Below are 17,592 nucleotides of genomic sequence, written 5' to 3' on the forward strand. Positions count from 1 at the left end.
GAGCACAGGTTCTAGGCACATGGGCTCAGTAGTTGTGGCCCGCAGGCTCTAGAGCGCAGGCTCAGTAGTTGTGGCGCACAGGCTTACTTGCTCCACGGCATGTGGGATCTTCCCGGACCAGGGCTCAAACTCGTGTCCCCTGCATTGGCAGGCAGATTCTTAACCACTGCACCACCAGGGAAGCCCACTTGCTCAATTCTGAGAACTCTTCCTTTGACAAAAGAAGCAATGAGGAAAGGTCAAGTTATTGTTAGTCTCATCGATTTATGATGTCGACTGAAAAGAACGCACAACGTGAGAGTTGTGAGTTAAGTTTTATTGGGGGCAAAATGAGGACTAACACCCGGGAGACAGCATTCAGATATCTCTGAGAAATCGCTACGAAGAGCAGGGGGGCAGGTCAGTATATATATGATTTTGGGGGTGGGGGGGTATATGCAGTCAAGCCTACATTTTTGCAGAAGGCTGCTGCTAGTCTTGTGAAGGTTGCTGCTAGTTACAAGGAGCAGACATCACCATGAAAACTTTCAGTACTTACCTAGATAGGAGGAGATGCAAGAATAAAAATAAAATCTCATATAATCTTCTCCTGAAAATATCTAACTATCTGAAGGCCTGTTCTGCCAGTTTTTTCCAAAGCACAGAGTGCCTCATTCCCGATCTCCACCCTGAACTCCTTTCAGGGGATGTTGAAAGTCAGCAGCTGCAGCAGCTCATGATTTAATCTTTGTAGAGGTAGATGGCAAGTGCCAATTGGTAGTTGGCAATGCTATACTTTTTTGTGCCTGACATAGCAGCCACAACAGAGGACAGTAAACACTTCTTTTATTTATTTATTTATTTATTTATTTATTTATTTATTTATTTATTTATTTATTTATGGCTGTGTTGGGTCTTCGTTGCTGCATGTGGGCTTTTCTCTAGTTGTGGTGAGCAGGGGCTACTCTTTGTTGCCATGCACAGGCTTCTCATTGTGGTGGCTTCTCTTGTGGTGGAGCATGAGCTCTAGGTGTGTAGGATCAGTAGTTGTAGTTCATGGGCTCTAGAGCACAGGCGCAGTAGTTGTGACACATGGGCTTAGTTGCTCCATGGCATGTGGGATCTTCCCAGACCAGGGCTCGAACCTGTGTCCCTTGCATTGGCAGGTGGATTTGTAACCACTGTGCCACCGGGGAAGTCCAAGTAAACACTTCTTTTAAAACTTGTAATTTATATGCAATGCTAGCATCATGATTATCAGCATATAAATTCTGGGTAGTTCAGTTGTTGGCCACGCTGTCATCTAAATAAAAATATCTTGTTATTTCAGTGTCCTTCCTTGACAAAGTACTATAAAGCTGGAGAACACCTCCAATTAAAATGTTGATTGGAAAAGAGCCAATTCATTTCAACAGAATAAGATCTGAGACTCATAAAATCTTTGAAGTGACTTCACAGAGATGCAAACATGTGCACTTGAAGATGCTGAACCTCTACCAGTACCTAGTGGAGCACCCTCCTCTTAGCTTGGATTACGGTCACCCCTTCACCCTCTTCTCTTGTGCAGAAAGCACACATTATCTAGTCAGGGGAAAGCTACACTTAGGATTTTATAAATAGTCTAACTATTTAAAGGAAAAAAGTGTTGCCTAGGATTTCTGTTTGTAAGTTGGTCATTTTTTTTTCAAATGTTTATAATAAGAATGGGCTCATTAGGGCAAATTTGGAAAATGCAGGGAGAAGATATGAAGAAAAGTCACATTAATTATACTACCCAGTGGTAACCATTGTTAATATTTTAATTCATGTTCTGCTAATCTTTATATATGTTTCTTTATACACATGTTTTTATTTCTTAAATATTTTCTTTTTTATTGAATAGAATCCACTCATTTTAGACACTTTGGAGAAAAATGTACGGTATATCAGTTTTCACTTTCTCAAAGAAAAATAAATTAATTTCTGTTTATTAAAAAGGCATTGGGGGCTTCTCTGGTGGTGCAGTGGTTGAGAGTCCACCTGCCGATGCAGGGGACACGGGTTCGTGCCCCGGTCCGGGAAGATCCCACATGCTGCGGAGCGGCTGGGCCCGTGAGCCATGGCCGCTGAGCCTGTGCGTCTGGAGCCTGTGCTCCGCAACGGGAGAGGCCACAACAGTGAGAGGCCCACATACCACAAAAAAAAAAAAAAAAAAAAGAAAAGGCATTGGGAGTTCCCTGGTGGTCCAGCGGTTAAGACTCCATGCTCCCAATGCAGGGGGCCCAGGCTGGATCCCTGGTCAGGGAACTAGATCCCGCATGCCACAACGAAGAGCCTGCATGCCACAACCAAAGATCTCGCACGCCACAATGAAGAGGCAATGAAGATCCTGCGTGCTGCAACTAAAGACCCAGCACAGCCAAATAAATAAATAAATTTTTTTTAAAATGTATTAAATGATTATAGGGGAGATGGGTCAATACTATTCAAGAGAAATAGCTGGAAGAAAAATTAAGCTTTGGATATTTCCTAAGCTCTATTTCAAAAGCGCTTTGACCTGTGTTATTAATTTTAAAATACGAAAATTTAAATAAAAATAATTTCTATCATAAAAATAACTAGCTTACTTTTGTATCAATTCAGAATATACTAAATTAACTAGGAAAGCATGACTTTTAATAATTTATCAAGCTAATAATGTCAGGGAGGAAAAATTTCCCTCTGGAAATTCTTATAGCTGGTCTAAGAATTAAATTGACATTAGACAGATTAACAGGAGAAAATCAAACCAATTTTAATAACATGTTTATGTGGGAAAAACCCAGGAAAACTGAGTAACTCCCCAAATGGTCAGAGCACTCCCCTTAAATACCATTTTCAGCTAAAGACGAAGGAGGTATGTTGAGGGTAGTGGTTTGGGACTTTAAAGGGGAGGAAGGTAATTTACATGGAGGTGGAAAAACAAATGTTTGAAAAATGCTTGCTGGGCCAGGCAGAGATAATGAGACTCAGAGTAGACTCTGATCTCTAGGCCGTGCCAAGTTCCCCCACACACACACCGCTCCCACCACTTTAGCCCATATTCTTTGCACATATCTCTGGTTATAGTCCTATTCCAGGAACAATCACTTTATCTAAATTTTTTTAAGCAGCTAAGAGGGTGGTAACAAGAAAAAACTTCCTGAGCTTTCTGTTTCTTAAAAATAATCAGCCTAGGGCTTCCCTGGTAGTGCAGTGGTTAAGAATCTGCCTGCCAACGCAGGGGACATGGATTCGAGCCCTGGTCCGGGAAGATCCCACATGCCGTGGAGCAACTAAGCCCATGCACCACAACTACTGAGCCTGTGCTCTAGAGCCTGCGAGCCACAGCTACTGAGCCTGCATGCCACAGCTACTGAAGCCGATGCGCTTAGAGCCCATGCTCCGCAACAAGAGAAGCCACCGCAATGAGAAGCCCGCGCACCGCAACGAAGAGTAGCCCCCACTCGCAGTAACTAGAGAAAGCCCGCACGCAGCAACGAAGATCCAATGCAGCCAAAAATAAATAAATAACTTTACTTAAAAAAAAATAATAATCAGCCTAATAATCCTCATGCCAATGAGACACATTTCCAGGTGGCACATTTTATTCCCCTACAATAAACATGTACTGACACCTTCTAAATAAGTAGCCCTGAAACCTTTAATGCATCCACATCCTTATAGATCAAAACTTTATTTGGTATAATATTATCAGCCACTCTAATGATCTCTAAAAAATATCAAAGCTTTCTGGATATTTAACAATAGATTTGTATAAGACTACTGCTAATTTCTGTGTAATTCTGGGTTTTAAAGTATATTCTTTCACATTTACCTTGATAAATATAAAGAGTGAACTGGACATCAACTTGACTTTCAATTTAAAATCATACAAGATAGAAAAATAAAACAGTATAAGCAAAGAAAAATGAACGAAAAAATTGCAACTTATATCACAGGCAAAGGGTAAATGGCTTGAGACTTAAGAATGCAAAGACAACCGCTGCTCACCTCACAAAATACAGGCAAAGGACATACACCTACGTCAACAAAACAAAAAAGAAAGACAAGTAGCCCCTGAAAATATGAAAAGTTGCTCAATGTTTTGCTTAGCTAAAATTTTAGCAATCTCTATTATTTCTTGGGTTTCTGAGGAAGTAAATTTTAAAGGAGAACTAGAAATCAATTGCTTGGGAATCAACCATTCTTAGAATCAAAATTTCCCATCACAAGAAAAAAATTCTCATTGCTTTTTTTCCCCCCCAGAATCGAGTATGTCAGTGAACAATGTGATTAAAAAATATTTGATGTGTGTGACTTTCTAACTGCAAGAAATCTGTGCGTTTCTCTAAACATCAGTTATTTATGGGAAATATGTGTTTAAATTATGTATATATTAACTATATATATACTATGTAATAATGTATATACTGTCCACTGAAAGAAAAACTCACAAGGTAAAAGTTGTGAGTTAAGTTTTATTCTGTGACCTTTCTGAGGACTACAGCCCAGGAAACAGTCTCTCAGCTCTGAGGAATGGCTTTGAGGAGGTAAGGCAGCAGTCAGGATATACATTAATTTTTTGCTGGAAAATAAAAGCAGACATGTAGTTGAACATCAAAAGATTACTGTTAATCCCAAAGAACAGACATCTCAAGTTAATGATTTTATTGCTTTTCTAAGTATGAAAGATATTTTTCCTTAGATATGCATCTTAACTATCTAGGGGCCTATATATCCAAAGCACAACGTACTTCCTGTTTTTCTCCATCCTGAATTCCCCTCGGGGTGCACTGTCCATGAGCAACTGCAGTAGCTAATGGCTTAATCCTTGCAGAACTGGAATAGCAGGCAACATTTTTTTTCTTCACATGACTAATTATGGGTAAAATACTATACTGCTTAACTTGTATTACTGAGCACTTCTGTTCACTTCTGACCTTATATATTTCATCTGAAAAGCAGGGGCTGGGCCAATTGATCTCCAAAGCTATTCCTAGTACTAACATTCTAGTACTGTTTTGTTTCACTTGCCTTTTTGTACAGTTAAATGTGAGATGTAAGTTAAAGTACATGATGTTTAAATGTAATTTGTCTCAGCATTATAATAAGAAAGGAATAAGAGATTTTATCTTTGCAAATCGACTTGTGAAATATGGTTTGTAATATATTTACTGTGTAAAGATTTCAAAAGCCAAGAGAAAACAAAATGAATATGTGATCCTTATGAGAAATGCCCTCCTTTCTGTACTTGACTGGGTTCAGAATCCCTGTGTTGGGTTTGGCACCACAGTAATGCTCTTGAGGTAACAGCCAAGTAAGAAGGTCAATTTGCTGGCAGGTGCCTACCAGGTGAGAGTAGAGGTGGCAGAGCTCCCAGGACCAGCCTCAAAAAGGTGGCTTAACTATCCTCTGTTTAGCCATTCTCTTTCAGGTTTTCACAAACACCTAACCTGTAAAGCACCGTGACAGGTGAAAGCCTCTTCTGAGAGCATTCACAGGCCCCTTCATGCTGCTACCCTCACCTCTGAAAAGCAAAATGTAAATATACCAATTTAGGAGGCAAAGGATCATCTAACGTTGTTTTATTTAATGAAGTTCCCCTAGGTTTAATGACATCCACAGACACTTCCCTCCACCTTACCGCCATTCCTAAAGCTTACAGGAGAGCTACTACATAGCTCAAAATCTGGTCTACAAACAATCATATTTTCCATTCTCTCCTCATTTTATCGCTGGCAGCTTGACAAAATCTTTAGGGGGAGTTGGAGGAACCACTAGTGTTTAAGCCCCTACTTCACTCAAAGCCTCGACTCTTGAATTCTGTTCCTCTCAGCACCTTAGGAAGTTCACAGTCCATACTCTCCCTTTGAACTCAGTCACTAAAATGATCTCAAGACTAAGGGTTAGACAGTAGATCCACTTCATAGGTCAGCTTGCCATGCCTGATTTAGGAAAGTTTTCTCTGCAGACAGTTGTAGACAAATTCTTTCAGAGACAAATCCTGCTTTGTTCCTAGTGGCTAAAATTACTGAAATCAAAATCTCTCAGGACCTTCCCAGCATTTGGTAAATGCACACTGGGGGAGGATTGGCAGAAACATGTTAAATGCACTTGACAGCAACGCCCATTTATTTCATTCAGTATTTAATGCGTATTTATTATGCACCTAGTGTAGGTCTAGAACTGTCTCAGCACTGGAGATATAGCAAGAAAACTATCCCTGCCTCGTGGAACTTGTCCAGAAAAATAGAGAACAAGACTTAGAACCTTTCAAATGGAGCCTCAGTTGGGTCAAATCAAAATAAGTTAAAGAAATCTATGTGAATCTCTTCAATTGTATTTGGGATGATTTGATGAGCCCCAGGTACAGAAATTTCACTGAAACAAAGTCCCAGTAAAACCTCAATCCTTGAATCTAATCTAGCAAAAACTAGCCTACTTCTTTCCCTACCTTTTAAATTTTCTCATGAGAATAAAACAAAACGAAAAAAACCTTACTTTCAAGCCCAAAAATAAACGGGAAAGTTTTTTTTTCAGCTTATTGACATACAATATTATGTACAAATAGTTGCAGAAGAAATAATTTCTGTTTTCATAAGTTAATGCCAACAGTTAGCCACAGAATATTTCTGTTATATCACTCCTTCATAACTGAAAGTATTAACAGAAATGATAATTCCCCCTCATTGCATTTCCTTTCACTGTCCCCTTAATTATAAAATTATGGATTTTATAACCCCCAATACTAAGGTGTATATTTTATATATCACATCCACATTTGGTGTTTATATGCTCTGCCAAGAATTCAAAAAATTGTATTGGTCTGGGAGGAAGAGGAAATTCCATGGTTTGTTCATCCCAGAATAGCTTTAGTACGTCTCACATATAAAATTGTTTAAAAATATATAAAGTTTTGTTGGAAGCAGCCTAAATGTCCATTGACAGAGGAACGGATAAAGAAGATGTGGTACAATGGAATATTACTCAGCCATAAAAAAGAATGAAATGATGCCGTTTGCAGCAACATGGATGAACCTAGAGATTGTCATACTGAGTGAAGTAAGTCACAGAAAGACAAATATCATATGATATTGCTTATATCTGGAATCTAAAAAATGATACAAATGAACTTATTTACAAAACAGAAGTAGAGTCACAGATGTAAAAAACAAACATGGTTACGGGGGAGAAGGGTGAAAGGGATAAATTGACAGGTTGGGATTGACATATACATACTACTATATATAAGATAGTTAACTAATAAGGACCTACTGTATAGCACAGGGAACTCTAACCAATACTCTGTAATGACCTATATGGGAAAAGAATCTAAAAAAGAGTGGATATATGTATATGTATAACTGATTCACTTTGCTGTACAGCAGAAACTAACAGTCCAATAGTCCAATAAAAATTTTTAAAAATTAAAAAATATATATATATAAAGTTTTGTAATTCCAGATGATGCATTTGATGTTTATACGGAGAATTTCCATTTCCTCACCATCCTCTCATACCTTAACTCTGTGTGATAACAGGTTCTATCCCCACCATTCTATGAATGAAATAGCAATTGAAATATAGGTTGGATGTAAATAATTATTTTTCTTTACCTGATTCCAAAGGTAACATAGTGTCAGTATAGAAAGCTGAAAAGCACAAAGAAAATTAAATATCCATAATCCTATCAACTATTGGTTAATTTTGGTATATTTCCAACTAATCTCTTTCTGTATCAATATACTACTTTTGTTTTAATAAAAGGAATGAAAAAAGGTACACACTGATTTGGAGTCTGCTTTTTCCACTCAGGAATTTATCATAGTTTCTCACATTGATTTTTTTTTAAACAATAAACTACCTACTATAAAATCCTTAATATTTTTGCTAGACACATGGATTTAAATTTTTTTTTTTGAAAACTATACCGCTTTGCTCACAGCTCTGATGATTTTTTTGGGATAAACTCTAAATGGAACTGGTGGTTTAAAAGTCATGTCCATTTTAAAACTTTTGACATCCAGAAAAGTTACGTTAAATACTAAAATTTGAGGGTACTGGTTCCCCAAATACGTTTACTTACGTTGGTTGACCTTCTTATTCTTTGCCAACTAATAAGAAAATGTCAACTTCTTTTGTTTGCTCTTTAATACCAGTCAGGTTACTTTTATATTTCTTTTACTAGTCATACAGGTTTACTTACAATTCTACAAATAAATCTTGCTCATTGATAATTTTCCAGCATTGTTTGCAAGATCGTTTCAACAGAAAAGTTCTCCCCCTTATCCACTTCAGCTGACCAATTCCTACCCCTCCCAACTCTAATGACATTTACTGCTTCCAAGAAATTTGGCACTTAATGCCCCCCACCCCGTCCTTGCCTTTTTCATGCATGTATATTTCATCTTCAATAAAACATTTAGTGGCTCAAGGACAAAAGCCCGGTAGCGTTGGAACCCATTATGCTAATGGCCCGGTGTTAACAATTTACCTTCCCAGGGGTCCTTTCCTGGGAACACAGGGAAGGCTAATTGACTTTAGCAGTTGGGAGAGCAATGACCAAACCTTTCGTGATTTTGAAATCAGGCCATGAGAGGCTTCAGAAGCAGAGGCTCAACCACGGAAACCTCAACTATTGTCCCGAATTATGCCTGACTAATGCTAAAGATTGAGCAAGGGTACAGGTGTCCGGACAGCTTGGAGTGCCCCAGGTCCAAACTGGAGTCCTGAGGGGTGTCTGACCCACAGTGACCCACTGGCTGGGCTCTAGGTTTCTATTTTCGGGTCGATGCGCTTGATTCTTTAGTCCAGCTTTCCGGAAAAGGGACAGTGATGACCGCACCGGCCCTTGATTCCTTTCCACCGTTCTTGAGTAGGTTGGTAACAGTCTGTTTACGTAGAGGCGGTGAGATAGCCATTTCCCGCAAGCCGCCGCGGCTCTCCTTCAGGTCTGCAGACAGAGGACTCAGAGACAGTCCGAGTCCAAGAAGGAGGCGCAAAGCTCCCAGCCCACCGGGAGGGTTAGCCCCGCGCAAGGACCTCACCCCGCCTCTCCAGGCTTAAGGGCCGCCCCGGGCGCCGAGGCCCAGCCTTGCAGCCCGCCCATTGGCCTCGCAAGGCCCTCTCCTTCGCTCCTGCAGCGTTCTAGGCCACGCCCACCTGCGTGACCGCACAGGACACTGTGAATCCGGGGATTATTGCGTCTGGTAACTGAACTCTATCTAAAAGGTTTCTCCTGGCTTGGTCTCGGGTTTCCCGCTGATTTTCCCAAAAATGACGGCGTCTTGCGCGCCTCGCCGCGCGCCTTGCCAGGCACCTCCCGGCCGCCCAGAGAGTCCCCCTTTTCCTTGGTGCTGCGGCGGGATTCTTTTGCTGTCTTTAGTGCTCCCGTTGCCCATATTCTCTGGTAGGAGCCTGGAGAGAGTGTGCGCCCTGGCGGCGAACTGGAGTGGGTCGGGGAGCAGGCAGGTCAGAACCGAGGGCCGGGTGAGCTTTGCTTGTTGGCTCCGGGCGGAGGCGCGAAGCTGGATCCACCCGGGGTCGTGCGGAGTTAGGGTTGAAGGCGTGGCCGGAATGTCCTGGGTCTTGCTGTGCGGGGACCCACCGGGGTGGAGACCACGTAGTGGCCGAGGAGAAGGCTTGCTTGGTGGTGGGCACTGAGCGGTGAGGGGTGGTGGGCTCGGCTGGGGTTTACCCCGGACCAGGCTGGGTCCCTAGCAAAAGTCTGTAGGGTGTTTCCAGGACTGAGCCAAGTCGGAACAGGAGCAGGGACCCGTGCTGGTGGGGACGGCTTGCTCTTGAGTGCCCCTGTGTCTGGGGATGCTGCTAGGCTGGTGCTGTGCCCTGGGGGAGGGGTTGCCTTATGTTCTCTAGGCCGGTGATGCCTTGTGTGGGGGGTGTTTGTGCCCCGCTGGGGAGCCTGGGGGAATGTACCCTGGTGTATGCTTTGTGGAAGTCGCCAGCCCAGTGGTGCGCAGTGTGGGACAAGGAAGCTGCTTTGTATGGGGCTTACCGAAGCAACCTAAAAAACATTGGTAGCCAAACCTAGTGAAAAATGAGTATCCTGAAAATGAACTATAAATGACGTTCATCTGGTTTTCCCATACAGCTTCATAAACTAGAGCTGAGGCCCATTCACTTTTTTTTTTCTTTTCCGTGTTTCATTGAATCGAATAAATACTTTAAATATATGCCCCAAAAAAGGCATGCTTAATTGTATAAAACATACACAATCAAAGGACAACCATTTTTAATACTTTGGTATATTTCCTTCTGTCTTTATATACACGTGTGTTTCCATGTCCAAGTTATTTTTAGGATCTATTACATATACAGTTTGTATGCTGCATTTTTTCTTAGCAGCCTTCATTCAATAAATACTTGCCTTCTATATGCCAGGTCCTATGCTGGTCTTGGGTCCCCAGTGCCAGGCCCATGTTAGGAAATAAAATACTTGCTACAATTTATTGCGAGTGGTAGACAGTAGCCAAAACATAATGTTAATGAATATGTTATAACCCAAAAGAAGTACCCAGGAGGAAAGGAGCATGATTCTCTGACAGCATTTAACAAATGACTGGTGGAAGGGAGATATTTCTGCTCATCAAACAGGCCAAACTCTGCCCTTTGCCTTCTGTACATGCTGTTCCCTTGGCGTTGGAACATTCTCCTTCTGCCTCTTGCGTAATTGGCTCCTTCTTATTCTTCAAAGTCAGTTGTGATGTTATCCCCTCAGAGGGACCTTCTCTGATGCACTGTTTCCGGGGGACACACACACTTCAGCTCAATTCCCCCCAACTGGTAGTCACCCTCCCAAACTATGTTTTCTGTTCTCTCCTCACTAGAATGCAGAGATCTTGGCTGTCTTGTCACACTTGTGGTTTCAAATGCCCATTTTTTTTTGCCTCAGTGTCAACATTATTGTGTAACTCTCAAGTACCAGAAAATTAAAGGTAACATTCAGCTGAGGCTTAGAGCCCAGGAACAACTTCTCTTGCTTCCAGGAGGAAGGTTCTCTAAAGAACCATGCTTAGGATGGACTTTCTGTGGTGCCTAAAAAGCTAAGGCAGGGACAGCTGGGGGTCAGAAAGGATCTATCTTCTCCTGACTGTAGACTCCTCAGCGTTCTCAATACTCCAGTCTTGCTTGTTACGGATCACTTTGGAAGTTTATTTCTCTGCAAGAGAGTTGTGGGTGATGGAACAGCAGTGCTAACAAAAAATTAAAAGGAATTTTTTAAAGAATAATAATGTTTAGAATAGGCTTAAAGCTAGAAGTTGAAGGAGATGATGAAAACTATTCAAAATAGAGGAAAATAGATAAGTAAAATGAATAGGATGTATCAGGGAAGATAACAGCTAGAAATGAAGAGGAGGAAAAACAAGGTTAGGTTTAAGGTTGAAAGGTAAAATCAGGATAGGTAAGAAACTTAGGTAAGGTACAAATGAGAACTCACTATGTTGGGCAGGGAAAGTATGTGGATATAATAAACATGCGCTGAAGCGGCTCACGAGGAGAAGGTTTTGTAGTCGAACAGTGTTGTGCCTTGGGAGTCTTGCCATCTCAGAGGTAGTTGCCAAATGGTAGATCACAGAAGGGACCAGTCTCATTCCTCCAGAATGAGTCTGCTTTGTTGGACAAAACCTACAATTTCCTTTTATGGGTGGTCTCTTCTGCCTATTTTAGGTCTTTTCTTTTGAAAGAAGCCACGGTCAATAAGTGCTTACACAGTAGTTTCTTAGTTTCTTACTCTGCATATTACAGTGCAAGAAGAATAGTCCTTATTGGTCAATTGCTAGGTTACAATAATACTGGGAGATAGAGAACAAAAGAAATTAGGTGGTCAAATCTTTCTCCAGTGCATAACGTTTTAAGATGATTATTTTCAATATTAAATTCATTATACTGTATTCTTTACCATTGGTTTCTGTTTGACAGCAGTGTAACTTTGAGAACCAAAGCGTTTTGAATAGCGACTATGAGGCATGTACTGTGTGAGGTTTTGTGGCCACACGGCTGAATGGAGTCCACAGTATCATGTGTTAAACATGAAGACATGTGATGGTGAGCTGAGAGATCCATGCAGAGGAGAGTCCGAGTACTACCGAACTCAGGTCTGGCTGCTCGCTGCTCAGAAAGTCAATACTTGAGAGACAAGTACTGGTAGGAATGGAAAGGTTTAATCAGAAGGCTGGCATCTGGGGAGAAGGCAGACTCCTGTCCCAGAGCTAACTCTGAAGATTCTGCTTGGCCATGAAAGTTTTTTAAGGGAAAAAGGGGAAGTAATCTCAGTTAATCATTGAGATAGGGAGTCATATTTATTGACATCTCCCATTGCCTGCAGACTTGTTGACTCCTTGTGATATTTCTTTAGATGTTATCTGTTTCACACAGTTTGCTCTCGAGGTTACTGAAGGGAAAGCTGGGGGAAAGATCTGATCATCTGTTAATTATTCTTCCTTTCTATTTGATCTAAGAAGAGAACCAACAGGTTAGGCAAAGTATTGTGTAATCAAAAGATGTGAAAGGTGTGCTTGGGCCAGAAGTTAATTAAAGTATAGCTTTGCTAAAGTGACAAGACAAAAGGGACCTCCTGCAAAAAGCTCTTTCCTACAAAAAGCTGCTTACACAAGAGAAGGGGAGTGGTCAGTGCCTCCCCAGGGAAGCAGAGACTACTTCCTAGAGGAGATGTTGAGTGAATTAAGTCAAGGAAGACAAGAGTTGAAGGAGTTCTCCTGAGCAGGAAGAAAGGTGTTCAGAGCAGAGATAACAGTGTGAGCAAAGGCTCAGAGATGTCACATGGCTCGGGGCAGTCATGGACTGCCTAGCTACCCAGTGTGGCAGCAGTAGGGCAAAGGAGGCAAGAGGAAGGCAGCGGTATAGATCACAGAGTGAATTATTATGGAAGAACAGGATAGTTAGGAATGAAAAATTACTATCATAAAAATCAGACTGTGGTGTTATTACCTGTTCTTTTTGGGCACCTTGAGGCCTTTCGTTTGCCCTAGCACAATGCAAATCTAAACTAAGCTTGCTTTAATCTCCCCAGGCTCTGTAGAAGACCATTGCTTAAGGACTAAATTGCAGACAAACGTTGTTGTCATAACCATACGAGGGTTCTAGATGACAGACAGTGATGGAAAGCAATGTGGGTAGTGGAACTGGGTTTCCTGGCTTGACCCTGGGTCTGCTATCTACAGGGAATATATTCATGGGCAAATTACTTCACCTTACCATGGTTCAGATTGCTCATCTTAAAGAATGGGAAATAGTACACAACTCATAGGAAGATTGTGGAGGATAAGTTAGTTAAAAAACACTAAAATAATGATTGGCACAGGTTTAATTTGCTATTTCTAAAATGATTACTATCACCACGGTTTTAAGAAACAAGTTCTAGAATTGTTCATTGCTAATCTTTAGGAAAAAAATATAACCCACAGTCTTTGGAGTTCACTTTTAATAATGTTAAAATACTATTTCTAGTCATAGAAGTAATATATAATGGGTTTATAATAAAATATTAAAACAAATATTTTGGCATGAAAGAAATTAAAAATTCTCATAAAGTGAAATGTCTGTAAATAAATGAATGAAAGAAATGGAAAATAGGAACAGAAACAGCAGTGAGAAGAGTGATGACTTGAAGCTATCTCTGGAGCAGTTTGGCTGAACAGTAAAGAATTTGAACTTTGACCCAAGGATGTATAAAACTGATAACAGTACTCATTCAGCTTTGGCACTAGGAACTAGAAATGCAGTGATGAATGAGACATGGTCCTCAAGAAGGCTACAGTCTCCTATGGAAATAAGCAATGAATAATTACAGTATGAAAAGTGCTATGAAAGAAGTAAATTGGGGCTCATGAGGACACTTAACTGAAATTTTTGGGTGAGAGATGTTAGGAGCCTCCAGGAAGAAGTGGCATCTAAGATGAAACTGAAGGAGGAGTGGGTGGGAGGAATGGCAGGGTCTCTGGTCAAAGCTGAAGTAATATGATGCATGGAGGTCTAGAGCACTACAGTAAGTTGAGTAATTTAATGGGCACTACTAGTGGAATTGAATATGGCTTAGAAGACTGTGCAAGAGTGAGCAGATATTAAAGCTCTGTTAGCCATGTCAAGGAGCCTTAGACATTATCATGAGGGAAGCAGGGAGCCATTGAAACATATCTGACTTGGAAGGGCCTTGGTCCTAGCATCACATCAGTATTACTCTGGTGGCAGTGTGAAAATGAACTGAATGAAAGGTGGCAAGACCAGTAAGGAGACCTATTCAGAAACTCTTGTAGCAATCCAGATAAGAAATGATAGTGGCTTGAATTAGAAGTAAAGGTGGAAACAGAGAGAGGGAACAGGCATTTCAGTTGTGGAAAACATGTATCTTGTTTGCTGGCTTCATTATGTTATTTGAGATAGTGTGACACATTCCAAGTGGAGCTGTGGGGAGGCAGTTGAACACATAGACTTGGCACCCCAGCTAAGATCTAGGATGGAGAGAGGGATTTGGGAGGCAGCTCTCATCAGTTGTAATGATGTCATGAGAGTATACATTCTGACCCGGGGGGATTTGCAGAATGAAAATAAGGGGAGCTCGTAGAATAACTCATGAGGAACGTCACATTATGCAATCAGACAGAGAAGGAAGAGCAGCCAGAGGACAGGCTGAAAACCAGGCTGGTTTGCTACCTGGAAACCAAGGAAAAGAGCTTTTCAGGCACAAGAGAGCAAAGAGAGAATGAACAATAGCTCCTGATGTTGATGACAGGGTAATTAAAATTACTGCGGGAGAGAGTGTTAGGGTGAATTTACCAAGAGGGAGGCTACTTAATGACTTGAAAATAATTTAAGTGGCTTATAAATGAGTGGGAACTGAGAAATAAAATTGATAGGTTAGATGTTAGAGCCTGCGTTTTGAAGAAGCAAAGAAAGTTTAAAAATAGGTTGAGTGGACAGTGAGAGAAGGAGGGGGTGGTCAGATTTCAGGAAGTTCCAATTTGGGTCAGAGACCATGATTTTCTGAAGGGAACCACATGGGAAGGGGTGTGGCGTGTGCTTATGTCAGGGAGTTATTTTTAATTTTGCAAGCAGGTAGAGAGTGCTTGCACAATTTTTGCAAGTGTATAGAAAGTGAACAGTTTTCTTGATTCACAGCAGAGCATTATTTCACTTTCCTGACACTCACCTGGAACACTGGGGAGTTTTCTGAATGCAGCCTATCTTATTATGTAATAGCATCCATTGTTAAAGTTTAGCATTACAGCCTAATAATAATGTTGTAAACTATTTAGAAAAAACTAAGTTAAGATGTTATTTTTTTGGAGCTAGGGACATTTACTTTGAAAATCCTCATAGGAAAAAAATTCAATGTTCTGAGCAAAAGAAGAAATTTGATTATAAAAATGTGTGATTATTGGGCTCAATTATTACAGTGTATAAAGCTTGTGATCAACTGGTTGACAAAGCCAACATTCTAAACTGCACATTGTTAAAAGCACTCATTTCATGATGCATATTGGTAGGAAGAAATCCTTCATTAGTTGAATGGATTAAACTGTCCAATTGACATGTCTTTTTCCATTCAGAACACTATGTGTGAGAGTTATTTTAGGAATTTTCTCTTCTTTTTTATACTTTCGAGATAGTTACTGAAATTGAGTGCATAAACAAAGAACACTTGTGTAATTTAATTATGGGCATGCTATTAACTTGATTTCTTTCTTGGTGGTTCCAGGAAATTCTAGAATGATGTAATACATTTGCATCTAGTACGAAATTATATAGCATTTCTAGCCTGTGTTTTTTGTTTGTTTGTTTTTTTCCTATGTTAAAATGAGAATGTCTGGCTCAGGGTATTGAGTAAATTTAATATTATTAATAAAATTCAACTCAACTAATTTTCTTTTTAAGCAATGCTTTTAATACTAAAGGGTTTTGTTTTGTTTTGGGGGGTTTTTTGTTTTGTTTTGTTTTCCTTTTTTTTTTTTTTTTTTGCTTTTTGCTTTTGTTTTGTTTTGGGCAGTTAATTGAGAAGCATTCATGTAACAAGATCAGCATAGTAGAAATGTTGAAAACATTTGCTAAGTGTTGAAACAGTTTCAGCACATGATGTAAATGAAATGTTGGACGGTGTATCAAGAGAGGAGTTTAGAGTTTAGAATATGATAGGAAAGGAGGGTAATATTTCACCTCTTTATAGAGTTCTCTCTTGACCAGTCTCTCAATCTGCAGTAAGACAGAGATCCAGGGGAGTAATAAAAAAAAGGTTCGTCAGGGACCAAAATAGGTCTATTTCTTTCTCCTTAGATCCTTAACCTTATAGGTGTGGCCTCTGCATTCCTTTAGCACTTTAGGACTTGATGCGTCTCCATATCATTATTTTACATAATTTTTCTAACAGATTTGTTAGGTTGTTGAGCCCACAGATAATTAAAAGGAAGAGAAATTGTTGAAGTAAGAATTACATTCTCCTAGGGAGGGACTCCCCACGCCAAAAAATAAAAAGAATAAAAACTTATAAAAGTATAGCAAGAAAGTAGCTTTACTGTTGGGGTATATTAGATAAATAGCCCAAACATCTACCTCAGGGAGCTTCTAAGGATATGCATGCTCTATTGATCAGAGAAGAAAAATTAAATTACATTTAAAGTAATATCAAGAAAACAAAATTTTTTCAATGTAAGTCTATTCAAAATGGCAAATTTTGATATTTAAATGTTATCTATTTACTCATAAAATTATTTAGTTCACAAATATGAAATGAAGTCATACTTTGAAATACTTAGTCCATATGTATTTTGATCTTTGAAACCCACAATGTTTATTTAATAGTCACCTCTTATCATAGCATGTCTTGAGTACCCAGTGTGTACAGAGTGTAGTAGAAAAAGAAGGCATATGATCCCTGCCCTCTAGGACTTTGCCTACTGAGAGGAAACTGAGCCTGAAGTGACAAGTGATCACATGCTTGTGTTTCAAACTATGGAAGAGTAATCTGAGCAGAGTGCTGTATACTATGGAAGACTTTTTAGAGGAGAGGTGAACTTTGAAATGAATTTAGAAAAAAGTATGTAAGGGTATGTGTATATATATATATATATATATATATATATATATATATATATATATATATATATATATATTTAGTCAATACCAAAAAGATTTTGTCTCCTTTAATTTACTGTTGAATGAAAATTTAGCTTATTCCTCAACAAATTAAAAGCTAATAGGATGTTATTTAAAGTAAACAAGACACATCCTCTGCTACTACCATCACTTGGGTAAAAACATGTGACAATCACTTAAAATCTTGCTAAGAACCTTTCCATTTATTCTGTACTGCCTACTTGCTGCTAGGCCACAAGTGGCTGGTGAAAGAGATTAAATCCTTAATTTTCTGTTTTTATTTTTATTCCTAGGTCCCTGTATTGACCCACCAGTAATGGAGAGTATGAAGCTCAAGGGTGTCATTAAACGCCATTATTATTCTGGGGACAGAATAAACTATGAGTGTCGCATAGGATACTTTTATGTGTGGCCTTATCTCCTCTCATCTACTTGTGAGCCTAATGGCTCATGGAGCCCTATTGAAGAAGCATGTTTAAGTAAGGA

The 17,592-nt window shown here is 39.9% G+C and overlaps 2 protein-coding genes across 2 annotated transcripts in view; both read left to right on the forward strand.

Moving 5' to 3' along the window:
• The window catches only part of CR1 (complement C3b/C4b receptor 1 (Knops blood group)), a gene marked incomplete at both ends in the record, with an annotated part of 113,398 nt that extends 104,353 nt beyond the window's left edge, over positions 1-9,045 (forward strand). The window contains one exon of the mRNA XM_079905199.1: positions 8,859-9,045. Within this exon, the coding sequence (XP_079761325.1) occupies positions 8,859-9,045 (187 nt within the window). The remainder of the gene's footprint in view (positions 1-8,858) is intronic.
• A 210-nt stretch (positions 9,046-9,255) lies between these two features.
• The window catches only part of LOC307177883 (membrane cofactor protein-like), a gene marked incomplete at its 5' end in the record, with an annotated part of 53,894 nt that continues 45,557 nt past the window's right edge, over positions 9,256-17,592 (forward strand). The window contains 2 exons of the mRNA XM_079905363.1: positions 9,256-9,388; positions 17,400-17,585. Coding sequence (XP_079761489.1) covers positions 9,256-9,388; positions 17,400-17,585 — 319 coding nt within the window. The remainder of the gene's footprint in view (positions 9,389-17,399; positions 17,586-17,592) is intronic.

Source organism: Stenella coeruleoalba, assembly GCF_951394435.1.
Source record: "Stenella coeruleoalba genome assembly, chromosome: 1".
Classification (NCBI taxonomy): Eukaryota; Metazoa; Chordata; class Mammalia; order Artiodactyla; family Delphinidae; genus Stenella; species Stenella coeruleoalba.